Genomic DNA, 14116 nt, shown 5'->3' with positions numbered 1-14116 from the left:
TGATAGTGAGCAAGTCAAGCATCGAAACTGCGACGATTGCAAGAGTTTGTTGAACTTGCACTGCCTGAGCACATCTTGTTATTCTTATCTGTTAATCTATTCAACAGGACGTCTTATTCCAAGGATTACATCTTTGATTAGTACATTTCACTCTTGTCGCTCTAGGCGGTCTTGAGTTAATACCTTTGATATTCTATTGTTCGATACTATCCCATTCATATACCCTTCTTGTTCTATCTCCATTCCTCAAACTATGCATTTGGAAGAGTCGACTGTCGAAACATCTGCTCCAGCTGTCGCTATCAACACTGTTGTCTCGGCTGGAGATACTCTATTACATACAACTCATCCGCTTGATTCGTCTGCCTTTTCAACTCAGCATAACACTTTACATCATTCTTATGGTCTACCTGCTAAAGTCGACTTTGGCTTTCCTGACCGAAACCTTGCTAGAATGGATTCGTCTATTGTCATCTCTACATCCGAGTGCTCAAAGGTTCGATCAGAATCTATTGCTTCCGATGCTTCTCGCTCAGCCATGTCCATCAACGGTCTATGTGACAGCCTCTCTTACACCACAGACGAGGATGTTCAGCTTGCAGTCGAGGCACTTGGTGGACTGAGAAATGCCAACTCTCATTCTCGGCCACTTGGTACCGCTCCCGCGCAGACTCAACCATCCGGCCATGACCAAGCTTACTATCACAACCAGCATCAGGGACGCAATGTAGAAACCCTCTCTTATGATTTTAAGCAGCAAGCCTCATTGTCTTCTGTATCACAGCCATCAGTTGCTTTAGAGACTGTCGAATCGATAGACCCTCACCACCATCATGCATTTTTTTCTCGTGTATCAAATATTCTTCCGCTCGTCAACAGCTCAATCAGCACACTATCTACTGTATACGAGGCCACTAAAAACTCTAGCAGTGTTGTCAAGGTATGTCATTGGTTGTAACTTCATTTGCATCTTTTAATCATCAATCCTGATTGATCCATCTATAGTTGGATGGTCAAGAGTTTATACTTTGGAATTTTTCACAATGAAATCTCGTATTAGCTACTTTCTTGCATCTGTGGTGTGAATTATATCATTTTTCTAAACCGTCACAAGTCGGTTGCATAATATAAGCTACTAATTAAGCCCTTTAATTATTACAGTATTCGGCCGAATCTGTAGAGTCAGGTGTCAAGACCATTACAAAGCCAGTATTTGACACACTTGAGCCTGCATTGACTCCTTTGGATAGGTTTGCTTGCAATCAGTTGGACAAACTTGAACGTTCTGTTCCTTACATTTTTGGATCACATACAAAAGATCAGCCATTGCCTGACAAGAATGAGCATGTGAGTAAAACAACACATTCATCATTCACACCAGCCAATGTTCAGCCAGTTCCACCATTTAAATTGGCTCCGGTTTCAACAATGCACCTATCACCAAGTCCGAGATCTGCTCCATATAGCACCTCTTCATCTTCCAGGCATTCTGATTTAGGTTTTAGCCCGGCCAGTTTGTCATTGCGCTCCAATTCAAGTGAAAAACCATCATCGCCTAGCTTACGGGTTGAGAGAAAACCAAGAAGCAGGCTTCATCAGGTGGTAGTTGGTATGGGAGTCAGCATGGGAGTCTTTTCAAATGACACACTTCGTGTTTTGAAATACTGTCTGCATTATCTTCAAGTAAGTTGTCGAGTCATATTTTAACCTATGTGAAATAGGATTGAACTGTCTTTGGCGTTTCATTCTTTGACTTATACAATGTATTTGTTTTTATAGCATGCAATCCAGAACATTGAACGCCAAATGGCTATTCTTACTCACCACCTAATACATTCTGGTGGTTCACTCTCCCATCTAGTTGTTGGTCACGAAGGAAGTTGGTCTGCTACTCCAGATGCTGTTGTCACAACTAGAGGAGGAAATTTGCTGGCTCTGCTTGAATCTGTCAAACGTGAGATTGTGGAGACTGTTCGTACGGTGGTTGGAATGGTTAGCCGTCACGCTGCAATGTATCTTCCAGGAGATGCTCGCCAAACTATCCGGTCTTTTATTCTTGATTTGCCCAGTAGACTGGTAATGCATCCTTGCCATTTTCTATCCATGGTGCATTGCATGTTTTAGATTCAACTTTTAACATTTGTGTACACTGTAGGCATCACTTACTCGCTCAACACCACCAAATAATTTGTCTGAACTATCTGGAGAAGAGGTCGAGGTACAAGAAGCCCAGAGAGTACTGAAACTGGCATCCGAATCGTCTGCTATGCTCAAGGGTATAGAGCAAATCTTTTCCCGAACGGCTGGAATAGCAGAGCGAATGCTCGAGCCTAGCGGATCTACTGATGCTGGCTCTGTTCCAATGTCGGCAACGTCTTCAACTGGTAGCGCACATGGACATTACTCTACTTCCAATGGTTCTAATACTGCTGCTGTACGCAGAAAGCGACTCTGCACCACAACCAAAGTGTCTGGTAGTGACGAGGATGGTGGCGATGTAGGGTCACCAATGATGGATGTGGGGGATAACCAATATATGACAACATCGACTGAGCAATCCAGTAATAGTATGGCATCATCCATGGATATAAATACCGATAGAATGGATGTGGACAGTGCTCAACACCATTAAGATGCTTGTGGTTTTTAGTTTGTAAAAGTTGAGGTAGGTTGAATAAAGGTTTACTAATAAAAATAATAGTGTTGGATGTTGTGGAGCCGAGTCAAGAATTGTGCGGCCAGATGCCAAGTTGAGCAATATTTGCCCACTTTGAGTTTTTTTGGCCAGTATGACTCTTTGTCATCGATCTAAACAGACCAAAGATTCGGTACTGCGAAAACCTGTTCGGGAACAAGTTCTTGTTCTTAAATGTCTGATTCTGTCATGCAAGACTGGTTACGGCCGATTTTGAAATGAACCAACTTTGATATTAGCCAGCATTTCGGTTGGTTTTTTGTTCTCAATAAATATCAATTTTACTCTCTTATTAGCCAACTTTAGCATGCTTCTCTACGACACATTGAAGTTTGCTTGTCAGCGATGTCAGTCAGGCCATCGAAGTGCTGTTTGTGTTCATCTTGACCGTCGAGTGGATGAAATCAAGGCAAAGGGTCGACCAGTCTCTCAATGTGGTCATTGTAGAGCCAAGAGGCAAAGAGGAGTGGGCCATTCTCACCATCGTTGTCTATGTGGTGATAGACCACCCAAATCACTACGAGCCAAGGTCGAAGGTATATTACAAGTGTATTGCATACATGGAGTTGGAAACATACAACTGGCCAACTATGACAGTTGATTGCTTCTCTACTTTTCAGACAATCAGTACTGAGTACATTGGGTTGCTTTGGTCTTGTATTGACCCTGTATGATGATGACTAGACTTCATTTGAGCAGTCACTAACTGTCCACTTGTTAAATTATGCTTTGCTATATTCAAAACCTCGTCATGTATACTATAGTTACATTTGGAACTGGTTTGATACTTTGCTTTGAACCTCGCAACAATAATGTAGATGCGATCCGGAAAATGGTATCCAACAAAGAACCATTTAATATAACAGTTATCAAGAAAATCAGACCAGTAAAATCTTCAGCTAGCCATCGTCCTAGCATTAAAACTACTACTTCTGGTCCATCTTCGTGCAGTTCTAAACTTGGTATGGATTCATTAACAACCTCATTGAGTTCGGATCGGATCAATACTGGCTCTGATAGTGCTGCTACTGTTTTAGAAAGTTCTACCACTGGCGTAACGGCCAAGGAATCTGCCAAGACAGAGGAAGCAACAGTTGTTTCAATGAAACCTGTGAGTCTGCAGGTTTTTGAAGTTCAGGTTGATGATGAGATATTTTCTGCATTAAGTAAGTTTTGAATATCAAAATATTGCTAAACTGTTTGTATATTGTATTGAATTGAGATGGTACTATAGAGTAACTAAATACGTTCAATTGGTTGATATGCAATCTTGTAGATAGTCCTTGTAAATGCCATTTTGGAGGAGTATGCATTTGTGCAGATTTGCCACAGGATAAGGATGAAAAACCTGCTTTGGAAAATATTGCCGAGGTGTTGCTGAATGGAAGAGCAAGTATGGTAGGCTCATCTATCCTCAATAGCAAATCTCCACTCGAACAGAAATTAGATACTGTACAAGAGATGCCATTGAAAACGTCGGCAGGTTTTAAATTTGAAAAAAGTAAAAACCAAACGATAGCTGCGTCTTCTGTGTTGACAACTGGATCTAATCCCAACACAAGCTCGTATTATCAAGACAGATCCACTGTCACTTTGGCACCTGCTCAACAACCATTTTCACATCATCAACAGTATGATGCATCGTCTGTTATAAACTATCAAGATCGTACTTATCGTCCTGGCATGACCGCAATGGGCGTTGATGGCGTGAATGGTCCCACGAGTACTGGACATTCAAGTAATATACGCCATTTATCTGGGTTAAATCATTCTAACCATTCGCTCCCTCCTTTACAAGCTTCTCTTCCATTGAGCCATTCTTTACCAAATCGAGAATTACCATATTCTTCTACACAACACGTACCTCCGCCTGGCACAATGAATTCTTCGAATTTGCTGACACGACCACACTTTCTTACCAATGAGCAATACCAACAGTTTCTTCAGTTTCAGCAATTTCAACAATTCCAAGACTACAGATTACGCATGGGACTAGCTTCTGGAAGCGACAGTCGTCCAGCTTATCCATTGAATTATGATATTTCACCTTCGAATCACCACAAACCGGAATTAGTTCATTCAGAACGCTCTGGACCTGCCAATCTATACCCATCCGCACCCAACTCTATGCCTTTCTATCATCAGCGTATACTATATCCACAACAATCTCATCAGCCTCAACAGTCGCACTCTGCTTTATTTAACTCACAGGGTTATCATGACGCTGCTCTTTCTGGGGTGACTTCTCGATCAACGCATACATTGACACACCCTACAACTACAGATCATATCATGAAAGCGATTTATCTCAATCAACCCATTCATTCACAGCTTGAAAGTACGAGTGCATCTTTGTCAATACCAGCAAGAAGCGAAGGTGATGTAGTGCCTGCAAAATCATCTATGTTGCAGCAGTTGTTACCACCACAAGAACGCGAATTGTTGAGTGCACTTGTATCATTGCAGTTTGGTACACCCCAGATATCTGAATCTACTCAGTCTCCACCCATGAATTTACAAGTACGGCCATTGCAGCAACCGGAACACCGCAACACATCTACTACATCACATGCTCCATTGACGAATGTCACATCTGCTTCTCAAAGCTTATTTAACTCTGCTGCTGCCATCAATCCACTCAATTCTAGTTCTAATCACAGTGTACTGCAAGCAGTTCCACCACAGAAAAGCACATCAACTACCAGGTCTTCTTGTTGCAATAGTGACAAGTCCAATCCTGTGCCAACCTCGATTGCGGCATCTTCATCTATTACCAAATCGTCATGCTGCAGTGGACCTGCCAAGCCTAATTTAGAAAATCAAAGAATATTGGATGTTACGTCTTTGGTAGATTCCAGATCAACCACACCACAGTTTTTGCCAGACTTGAACTCTGCACCTTCTAAATGTCAGTGTAGTACTGGCAATGGAGGCTGTTGCAGTAGTGGCAAATGTGGATGTGGCTGTTCTGATCAATCCAGGCTTACCGAGTCAAATTCTAAAGATGATGACCCTACACAATGCATGTGTGATCATTTAGATGCTGAGCATGATTGTGACGATCAAATATATGCTGATGATGAAGAGTACGATCCTTCATTGATTGATTAAATGCTATAATATGCTCAGATGGACTGCAATCAAATAAAGTTTTTGAGTTATACACCAACACTTTTATTCAGCAGTCCAATTTACACGGTGATAAATGCCTGATATTGAATTGTTTAAATAGTAAACGCTGTATTTTCTAGAGTCAAGATTATTTTTTGCAAAACATTATCCATTTATTCGTATGAATTGGCGGTGAATAAACAACTTGAATTCAAGTTTTGAATTTCTTCATTTCCTATTTTTGTAAATTGGTTCCAGTTGTTCGATTTCACAGAATGGGATTAGGTAAAAAAAACAAGCACAGTATTCAACATGCTCCAATCAGCAACGATACATCTTTGAACAGTAAATCAAAGTGGTCAAAACAATCAGCATCCACCACCAAAAAGCGACCATCTGTTTTTAATCTTGAACCATTGGCTGATACTACCAACACATATACTATTGATCAACTCGAATTACAAGATCGCAGACATCGACAGCAATCCAATGTGACGACTTCAATTGCAAGTACCATGAATCGACATGATTGTTATCATGCTTCAGTACAATTACCAGAGGAGGAAGTCAAGAACTTGTCCAACATGTACCAATGTGTACAGCGTTCTTCCAGATCGAGTCGGATCGATTTACCACCTTTGGATTCGGAGTGTGAATCAGAACAAGAGTCAAACGACGATCAGAATATTGAGGATCAACTAGCCAATATCTCCATTTCTGGATCCAATCCAAGTGGTTGTGATGAAACAAATCTAGCAACCAAAACATACACTCGATCAGATCCAGCTCCTCCTATTCCTCGTATTCTCTTGGAAGATTTTTGTGGTACTTGTGTATTGGCAGATGCATGGTGTAAACAACATGCCACTAATACAGCAATTGGGATCGACAATGATCCGGCAGTGACTGCCTATGCACGATCTCAAACTCTTATTCATTCACATTCATCCCGCGTTTCTGTTTGGACAGGTGATGTTCTGGATCCAACTTTGTTCATGGAGAAAAACAAACAAGTGGATATGATTGCTGCACTGAATTATGGTGTGTTTTACTTTCATAAACGGCATGATTTGATCAAGTATTTGAAACGATGTTTGGTAGGGTTAAAACCTGGTGGAGTTTTGATTGCTGATTGCTTTGGTGGTGCGCGAGTGTTTTCGAGTCAAGGCAGGCTATTTAAACGACGTATTGCAGACTTTACAGTAGGTTGATTAAATCAAGTGTTGAAACAAGTATCAATTTTGAGTATTGGAGTATAAATTCCAGCCTGTTGATACGCATTGCGTTTTTGCTAATACGTATGCACGTCTACCCTATTTATATTTTGATGATCTAGTACTTTTTTGAGCAAACACCAATAAATCCACTGACCAACAAGCTGGGGGTTCGTCTTCATTTTCGTTTTGACGATGGATCATGGTTAAAGAATGCATACACGTACGTTTTTCGTGTGTACTCTATCACCGAGATTCAAGAAGCGATGGAAGAAGCTGGGTTTTCATCTTCGTTTATTTGGATTGCGTCGAGTGCCGAGGAAAGTGTGGTTACACAGAATAGAAAAAAACGTGATTCTTCCTTAAACGAACACTCTGAGCAGTTTGATGTGAACAAAGATATAGAGTCTGATAGCGAGCTCAATTCGGATGATTCAAGCAGTTATAATGGCCGAAATACTATAAAAGAACGTCGGCAAAATCAGACTTGGCAAGATCCCAACAATGGTGTTTACGAATACAATCGAGTCACCTCTTCAGACATGACTCAGCTTGAATCGTGGAATGGTATATATATGTTTGAAAGCTTGTATGAATTTGTGAATATGATCCGAGTCTTGATCATAACATTTGTTTCATTTTTTTAATTCAAAATATAGCTTACATTGTTGCTGCCAAATAAACTCAATGGATGTGTCTATAACTGTCATGTATAGTTATTCAAGGCTCATTGTACTGTTTATTATTCAGTGCTAGCTTAAAAACCAACCAAATAGCACAATTTAAAATGTGTCGCCATTTTGATGGTATACCCGATTTTATTGAAATCAACCTATTTACTCTTCAATATCCCAAACAACACGTATACCTCGATCGCCCCAAATGATTAGATCTGTCTTCCACTTTTGTTCTTCAAGTCCATCGAGATATGCTGGAAAATTATCTAATGTCCAAGCAAGTGAAGATTCCAAAATATTTTCTGCGTCGTGAAGTGAAATCGGAGCTCCGGTTGATTGAGTTTGTCTAATGATTTCCTTTTCAAATCTCACTGCATGAAAGGCTGCTTGAATAACATGAACTGGTTGAATGCTTTGGTGTAGCACTACATATACTTTAATTTGAGAATGCGTAGAATCGGCAAGCTTGAATCCCAACAAGTATTTTCCATTCTTGTAGTGTTGAGTATAAACAATGAGTGAATCATGTTAAACCATGCATAGGCACTTTTCAAGGCATCAGTGAGCCCAAAGGTGCAATATATGCTCAATTTCTTGCTGTACTTACTTTGAAAATCTGCAAAGCGTGACTTAGTCGACTATGTTTAAATGCATCATCAACAGTGACACCGATTGACAAGTCAGTTACGACTTGCCCCTTTGACAATCCTTCATTGAGCCAGTTTTCAAATCGAACAACTTGATCCAAAGTTGGTATGCGCAAGGCATTTTTTTCAGACATGAATTCGCGGGGAATCAACACCAGTCGATATTGATCCAAGACTTCAAAACGAGCTTCTCGTAAAAGCAGTCCTGTACAAACTATTTGTATTGCAGAGAGTACACTAAACCAGGCAAACAATGCAGCAGGTTGAAATGAGACTGCAAGCATACCAATCCCGCTTACCATTCCTAGTAAATGAGCAAGTGATAACTGTGAGTCTGCTTTGGCGACGATATCCCCAACATTTACACCATTGTGTGTAGCCATATTTCTTGTAAACGTGGTATGTGTAGCAGCCCAAATTGAATAGTGCATAGATCGCAAACCCACGCCAATTGAAGCAAAAAAAAGGAAATGATGAGGATTGGTTATACAGGTTGCAAGTTGCATCAGAGCACCCGAGATTGAACATGCCTCTCCATAAAGCTTCCACCGTTTTGGATGCGTGTCAAACTGATGTGCAAAACGTTGGATCATGAGCATTTTTCCTAGTTCACCTATACCGTCTTTAAGAACCCAGTCCACTGCAATGGCAAGAGCAGCAGTTTCATGCGCGGCTGTTGATGCTCCAATCGAAGTCAACATAGCTTGAGCAGTTAGTACGCTGATCTATATTTCTTCACCATACATGATCGTGTAGAATGAATGTCGACAGAAAATAATAAAGTTAATGCATTGAGTTTTAAACAAGATTTCAAATCGTTGAATCAGTCGAGCTTAGATTCGAGTCTTGATACTTACAGCACTTCCAGCCACATTCTCTGCAAATAACCACATGTGAACCTTTTTGTAGCAAGCATGTACAGATGAGGGATATCCAACAGGTAGAAACATGTTTCTAAACCATTGATTAACGTGGCCAAGAAATCGAATATGGGATTGATCCGACCTTGTAGTCGATGGATGCCTATCTGAAGCATAAGACTTGGAAAATGCCCCATTGGACATACTTTGACCTTCTTCCAGATGAGCCCACTCAAACACTGGCCGTTGATAACGGTCTGAATCTGGTTGATGGATAGTCTGATCCAAGTAATAATGTCGCTGTTTTCCATTCAAGGTTTCTGTAATGATTTTTTTACTGCCAATGTTTTGGTTGTTGGGAATTGCAGGTATCGAGACTGGTTGAATTGGAGCATAAGATCGATGTTGACTCAAGAATCCAGTTGGTTTATTAAACCGAGTATAGCAATACTTTTTATTCCAGCAGTTTGTAAAACATGTACGTTTAGATGCCATGTTGATGTGCATGTTGATGCAGACAATATGGAGTAAACTGAGTAGAATCAAAACAAGTAAAACAAGCAAAACAACCATCACATCAAGAAACCATATTTATGAATCCAATCAATCTTATAAACCATCAATGCATAAAAACAGCTAGAGTGGATTTAAAGTACTTGACTGCATGACCCAGTCAGTTTAATCCAATGGATATGGAATTGGCTCAATCAATGATCGCATCTGAGCAATCAATGCCATTTGAGACTCTGCCACTTGATTCTCATTATTTCCCTGGATGCCTCGCACACAGAGAATAGATCTGGCCATCACATCAACATCTTCGTTCAAGACACTATCATGACACTTGGGATCTTTACCCAGATTGATGGCAACACCACCAGCTTCTCGCACAATCACTATACCAGCACAGATATCCCAAGCATGGATACCTGCTTCATAATATGCGTCTACTCCACCCTCGGCCACCATGCACATGGAAAGAGCAGCCGACCCAAGACTTCGAATTCCTCTGCCAGCAACAGGAGTTGTAATGACACGCTGGATTGCGCGAATCTTGGCATGGAGGATGTCTGTATCTTTGCTTGCACCATACTCGGTGGCAATGAGTGCTGTTGCTAGGGAAGATGGAACTGGTGATGGACTGAGAGGAAGTCGTTGTGGACACAAGATTCCAGTTGATGGGGAAACCAGATATGATCCTGTGCCAGATGTTGCATAGTAGAGATGGTCAAGAATTGGATTGTAAATAACCCCAAGAACAGGAAGTGTGTTGATGCAAAGACCTATAGAGATGGCTGTAAAGGGAAATCCATGACAAAAGTTCATTGTACCATCAACAGGATCAATGATCCATGTTGGTCGGTTATCAAAGGAGCATCGAGTGACTGTAGATGTTGATTCTTCTCCAATAAAAACATGGTCTGGATAGAATGCCTTGAGTGACTTGAAACACAACTCTTCTACAGCACAATCGGTTTTTGTGACCAGGTCGGCTGCATTGGTCTCTTTGTAATCAATCGAATGAGATCTGCCCATGTATGCAGTGCGGATAATGGCACCAGACTCTTTGGCAACAGACAGCGCTCTTTCCAAATACTCTGCCAGCTGTTTGGGCGTAGTCATAATGCAAGATGTTGGGCAAACCCTCAAAGCAGCAAAGATCAGCTTAGGCTGCTGTCAATAAACTATATCAACCTCTCGTTTATTTCATCAAAAATAATAACGAGTTGTGAATGAATAAGGTTCATTTGAAACGTAGACCAAATGTGTGTTCGGTAAACCAAAGATATGGTGCACAGAATAATCAACCAGAGCCACCTCCGAAAGACTTTCCAAAGATGAGGAGCTGGAGCTGATCGTATCCAGAAAGCACACCAGCACCGGCAACAGCACGAAGAATGTTGGCACCAGCACCCTTGAACAGAGACTTGACACCTTCCTTCTTGACAATCTCAGTGAAAGCGTTCATGGAAGAAGAGTATTTGACGGCTTGACCAGAAGTCATCATCATGCGACGACGAACAGTGTCAATGGGGTACGAAGCAAGAGCAGCAGCATTAGTAACACCGAAACCGAGGACAAAGGAAGCAAGGAAACTGCCATCAAGAGAACCAGTGAGGAGCAAGGGCTTGATGGTATCATAGAGACCAAAGTAGAGACCACGGTAAATGAAGATACCAACAGACGAGAGAGCAAATCCACGGTAAAGACCAACAATGCCGTCAGAGGCAAGAGTCTGCTTGTAAACATCAATGATACCGCTGAACTGACGAGATCCTCCCTTAGCAGAGGACTTGTTGTCATTGGCAAGACGAGTACGAGCATAGTCGAGGGAGTAAACAAAGATGGAACCAGCAACACCTGCAAAACCACCAGATGCAACATTTCCACCAAACCTAAATTAAACTTGGTTAGCCTAAGTCACAATCAATCACAAATCAAAATCACTCACCAAGCCCAGTAGCCATCCTTGTCCTTCTTGAAACCAAACATACGCTTGAAGTAATCTTTTGAAGGCTAAGTTAAGAGCCTGAGTAGGGAAGTAACGGAGAACATTGACAAAGTTGGATCTCCATAGAGAACGGAAACCCTCCTCCTTGATAACACGGGAGAAACAGTCACCGATACCCTTGTAGGGAGTGGCAAGACGGCCAACCTTGAGCATCTCATCTTGATTCTGTTGAACATAACAATCGAATGGTCGATTCAGTGATGATGGATTGAATGAGATTAGTCAGCCGTTACAGCACGTGGTCAAACAGAAAAGCACAATTGGATAAATGGGAAAAGTAGATCAAAGGGTATTGCTTATACTGAGTAGATCACAGTATCACAAACTGAAGAGCAAACAAAGCAGTAACATATTGATCATCTTTGAAAAGTTGCAAACAATATCGTTCAACCACCACTCAGAGTTGGTTGCACGCCATAAGAAGGCAAGAGAATTTTTCAGAAAATTTATAAAAAAGCAAAATCTATAGCAACCAAAGCGGCAGATTTCCATCTTTTCTGCAACTCTAGACACTCAGCCATTCAAAGGAAAGTGGAAAAACGGTATACTGGAGTTTGAAAAAGCAAACAAAATGCAGCATCCCACACTAGACTAATGGTAAAACAAACCAGTTTATCAGAAAATTAGACAACTTGCCTGAATAAGGAGCTTGACACGTTCAATGGGAGCAGCAGCAGTCTTGGAGACAGCAGCAGAGACTCCTCCCATCAGGAAATCAATGGCAAACGACTGAAGGCCGCTCATCTTTTTTACGGATCCTTTGTCGTTGCTCATTCTGATTATTACAGTTAAAGATAGTTAGTAACAAAACATGAGTCGGAATCACCCATCACTCAAATACAGTACAGTGCTGCCGGCTAGACAGCAAGCCCTGGCTCCCTCATTCAAACGCTGGCCAAACTCTGTGACACATACCTGGCAGATCAATTGTCAAAAAGTGGAAGAAAATATAAAAAGCAGAAAAAACCTCAAATGCTTTATTTCCATATCCTCAGGATAATCTTTTTTACAATCATTCGTGCAAAATGGAACACTTGTATCCATCTTGCAGCGACTTTATTTTGTTTTGGAATAAACAACAATCGAGTATTCGCTACGCTTTTCTATTACAAACGGATTGCTTATTCAGTAGACATTCTCGATTCTTTTGTTTTGTGGAATTGCTCAACAATCAATTCTGTTATACTAAAATGGTTGTTTTAGTTGTAAAAATAGTCAATATAGATCTGTGAGTAGTATATATAGAGTACCGGATAATACCAGTTTTTTGGCGAGACTTGCTGTTAAAATCAAATTTGGTTTATTCTTTCTACCAAAATGTGTGGTAAATTCATCCAAAAAAACCGAATGTATGTTCTATTAAACAAGAATTTTAATACAGTTTAAGATCTGGCCATAATTGTAATTGCCTACAAATCGGCTCTTTTGTGTGCCATATCTATATTGATTACAAAGTAATTATTGAAAACTGAACGAAATATACTGACTATACTATATTTTCTTTTCCTTGTCAGATGAGCCAGATTCAGACCTCGAGTTTCAAAACAAATCACTTTCATCTTCCACTTCCAACTTGCTTTCATCAATATACAACTGTGCCTTGACACCGATTGTTTTGAAAAAAGAAATTGTTGTTTGGTTGTAGTCATCGTGAGGAATAATGATAATATCTTTTCCGGAGCTTGTTTGTCGTAATTTTGCATCGTGAATTCTGATGTCTGTTTTTTGGTTCCATTCTTGCAGTTGCTTCCACTCATCTGCATCAAACAGATCAGGCAGACGAACTGGAAGAATAGGAGCTCGAGTAGAAACTTGAGTAAATTCAGATTCATCTGTTCTTTCAGCGTATGATTGTCGGCGATATATAAAATCCCAAGCGTTCGTTTGGTAAGCAAACAGCACATCCCCGAAAGTTGGATAATTACTGTCGTTATCTTGTCCCCATTTGAACTGGTAAAAGAGAGAAAGCTTTTAGCAATGGCATCCAAATACTTTCTGCAGGAAGCTTCAACATCTAGTCCCTTGTAAATGAGCTGTTTTTTGGAACTGCTGATAGGGGTTTTTATGGGTAGTTCCTTCACAGTCACCACCAAAGGACTCCAAAGGATTTCTTTCAAATCTGTAACAAGAGTCTCTGGGTCAATTTCAGTGATTCCATCAGGTTGGAAGAGAGTTGTACAGCGTTGTAACCATTGAGTAAATGAGGAAACTTGTTCTTGATAGCAGCTCTGAAGTCATCAACATCAGCACATCCTTCAGTAGACTTTCTGTTTGTATTTCTCATTTCCCAGTACGAGTTGAATAAAATGAAGTGTCATGTTTGAAGAAAAAACTATTAAAAAAAAGAAGAAAATGGAAGGAATATATTATTCGCTTTAAAGAGACTAACCATTCCTTTTA

At 40.6% G+C, this 14116-nt stretch overlaps 7 protein-coding genes across 7 annotated transcripts in view; 4 read left to right on the top strand and 3 right to left on the bottom strand.

Annotated features, from left to right (window-relative positions):
- The first annotated feature begins 1176 nt into the window (after window positions 1-1176).
- BATDEDRAFT_36466 (uncharacterized protein) lies at window positions 1177-2690 on the top strand. Its single transcript, XM_006675817.1, has 3 exons — window positions 1177-1683; window positions 1780-2076; window positions 2156-2690. The coding sequence occupies exons 1-3, from the start codon at window positions 1429-1431 to the stop codon at window positions 2630-2632; spliced, it is 1029 nt and encodes a 342-aa protein (XP_006675880.1). The 5' UTR covers window positions 1177-1428; the 3' UTR covers window positions 2633-2690.
- A 99-nt stretch (window positions 2691-2789) lies between these two features.
- BATDEDRAFT_21917 (uncharacterized protein) lies at window positions 2790-5806 on the top strand (the record flags this gene model as incomplete). Its single annotated transcript, XM_006675354.1, has 4 exons — window positions 2790-2895; window positions 2992-3231; window positions 3514-3861; window positions 3972-5806. 4 exons carry the CDS (start codon window positions 2790-2792, stop codon window positions 5804-5806), a joined length of 2529 nt encoding a protein of 842 aa, XP_006675417.1.
- A 275-nt stretch (window positions 5807-6081) lies between these two features.
- Window positions 6082-7702, top strand: BATDEDRAFT_85412 (uncharacterized protein; the record flags this gene model as incomplete). The annotated part of the gene is made up of 3 exons (XM_006676282.1): window positions 6082-7008; window positions 7143-7587; window positions 7680-7702. The coding sequence occupies 3 exons, from the start codon at window positions 6082-6084 to the stop codon at window positions 7700-7702; spliced, it is 1395 nt and encodes a 464-aa protein (XP_006676345.1).
- A 154-nt stretch (window positions 7703-7856) lies between these two features.
- On the bottom strand, window positions 7857-9408 carry BATDEDRAFT_85860 (uncharacterized protein; the record flags this gene model as incomplete). The annotated part of the gene is made up of 3 exons (XM_006675997.1): window positions 7857-8189; window positions 8305-9069; window positions 9202-9408. 3 exons carry the CDS (start codon window positions 9406-9408, stop codon window positions 7857-7859), a joined length of 1305 nt encoding a protein of 434 aa, XP_006676060.1.
- A 669-nt stretch (window positions 9409-10077) lies between these two features.
- On the bottom strand, window positions 10078-10701 carry BATDEDRAFT_5326 (uncharacterized protein; the record flags this gene model as incomplete). Its single annotated transcript, XM_006674858.1, has 1 exon — window positions 10078-10701. A coding segment is annotated over one exon (624 nt), but the record flags the coding sequence as incomplete, so codon positions are not given.
- A 307-nt stretch (window positions 10702-11008) lies between these two features.
- On the bottom strand, window positions 11009-12490 carry BATDEDRAFT_21913 (uncharacterized protein; the record flags this gene model as incomplete). The annotated part of the gene is made up of 3 exons (XM_006675353.1): window positions 11009-11600; window positions 11700-11881; window positions 12371-12490. 3 exons carry the CDS (start codon window positions 12488-12490, stop codon window positions 11009-11011), a joined length of 894 nt encoding a protein of 297 aa, XP_006675416.1.
- Window positions 12491-13693: 1203 nt separating this feature from the next.
- Window positions 13694-14116, top strand: part of BATDEDRAFT_21912 (uncharacterized protein) — a gene marked incomplete at both ends in the record, with an annotated part of 1143 nt that continues 720 nt past the window's right edge. The window contains one exon of the mRNA XM_006675352.1: window positions 13694-13740. Coding sequence (XP_006675415.1) covers window positions 13694-13740 — 47 coding nt within the window. The remainder of the gene's footprint in view (window positions 13741-14116) is intronic.

This window comes from Batrachochytrium dendrobatidis (assembly GCF_000203795.2).
Source record: "Batrachochytrium dendrobatidis JAM81 unplaced genomic scaffold BATDEscaffold_1, whole genome shotgun sequence".
NCBI classification, from domain to species: domain Eukaryota; kingdom Fungi; phylum Chytridiomycota; class Chytridiomycetes; order Rhizophydiales; genus Batrachochytrium; species Batrachochytrium dendrobatidis.
This window is presented reverse-complemented; position numbering and strand designations above follow the sequence as displayed.

What these genes read in the sequence shown, in the direction of transcription:
- BATDEDRAFT_36466 (XM_006675817.1), top strand. Translation starts at nt 1,429, where the DNA reads ATGCACCTATCACCAAGTCCGAGATCTGCTCCATATAGCACCTCTTCA. An exon ending in ACTGTCTGCATTATCTTCAA is followed by an intron (nt 1,684 to 1,779) that starts GTAAGTTGTCGA and finishes TTGTTTTTATAG; the next exon opens with CATGCAATCCAGAACATTGA. An exon ending in TTGATTTGCCCAGTAGACTG is followed by an intron (nt 2,077 to 2,155) that starts GTAATGCATCCT and finishes TGTACACTGTAG; the next exon opens with GCATCACTTACTCGCTCAAC.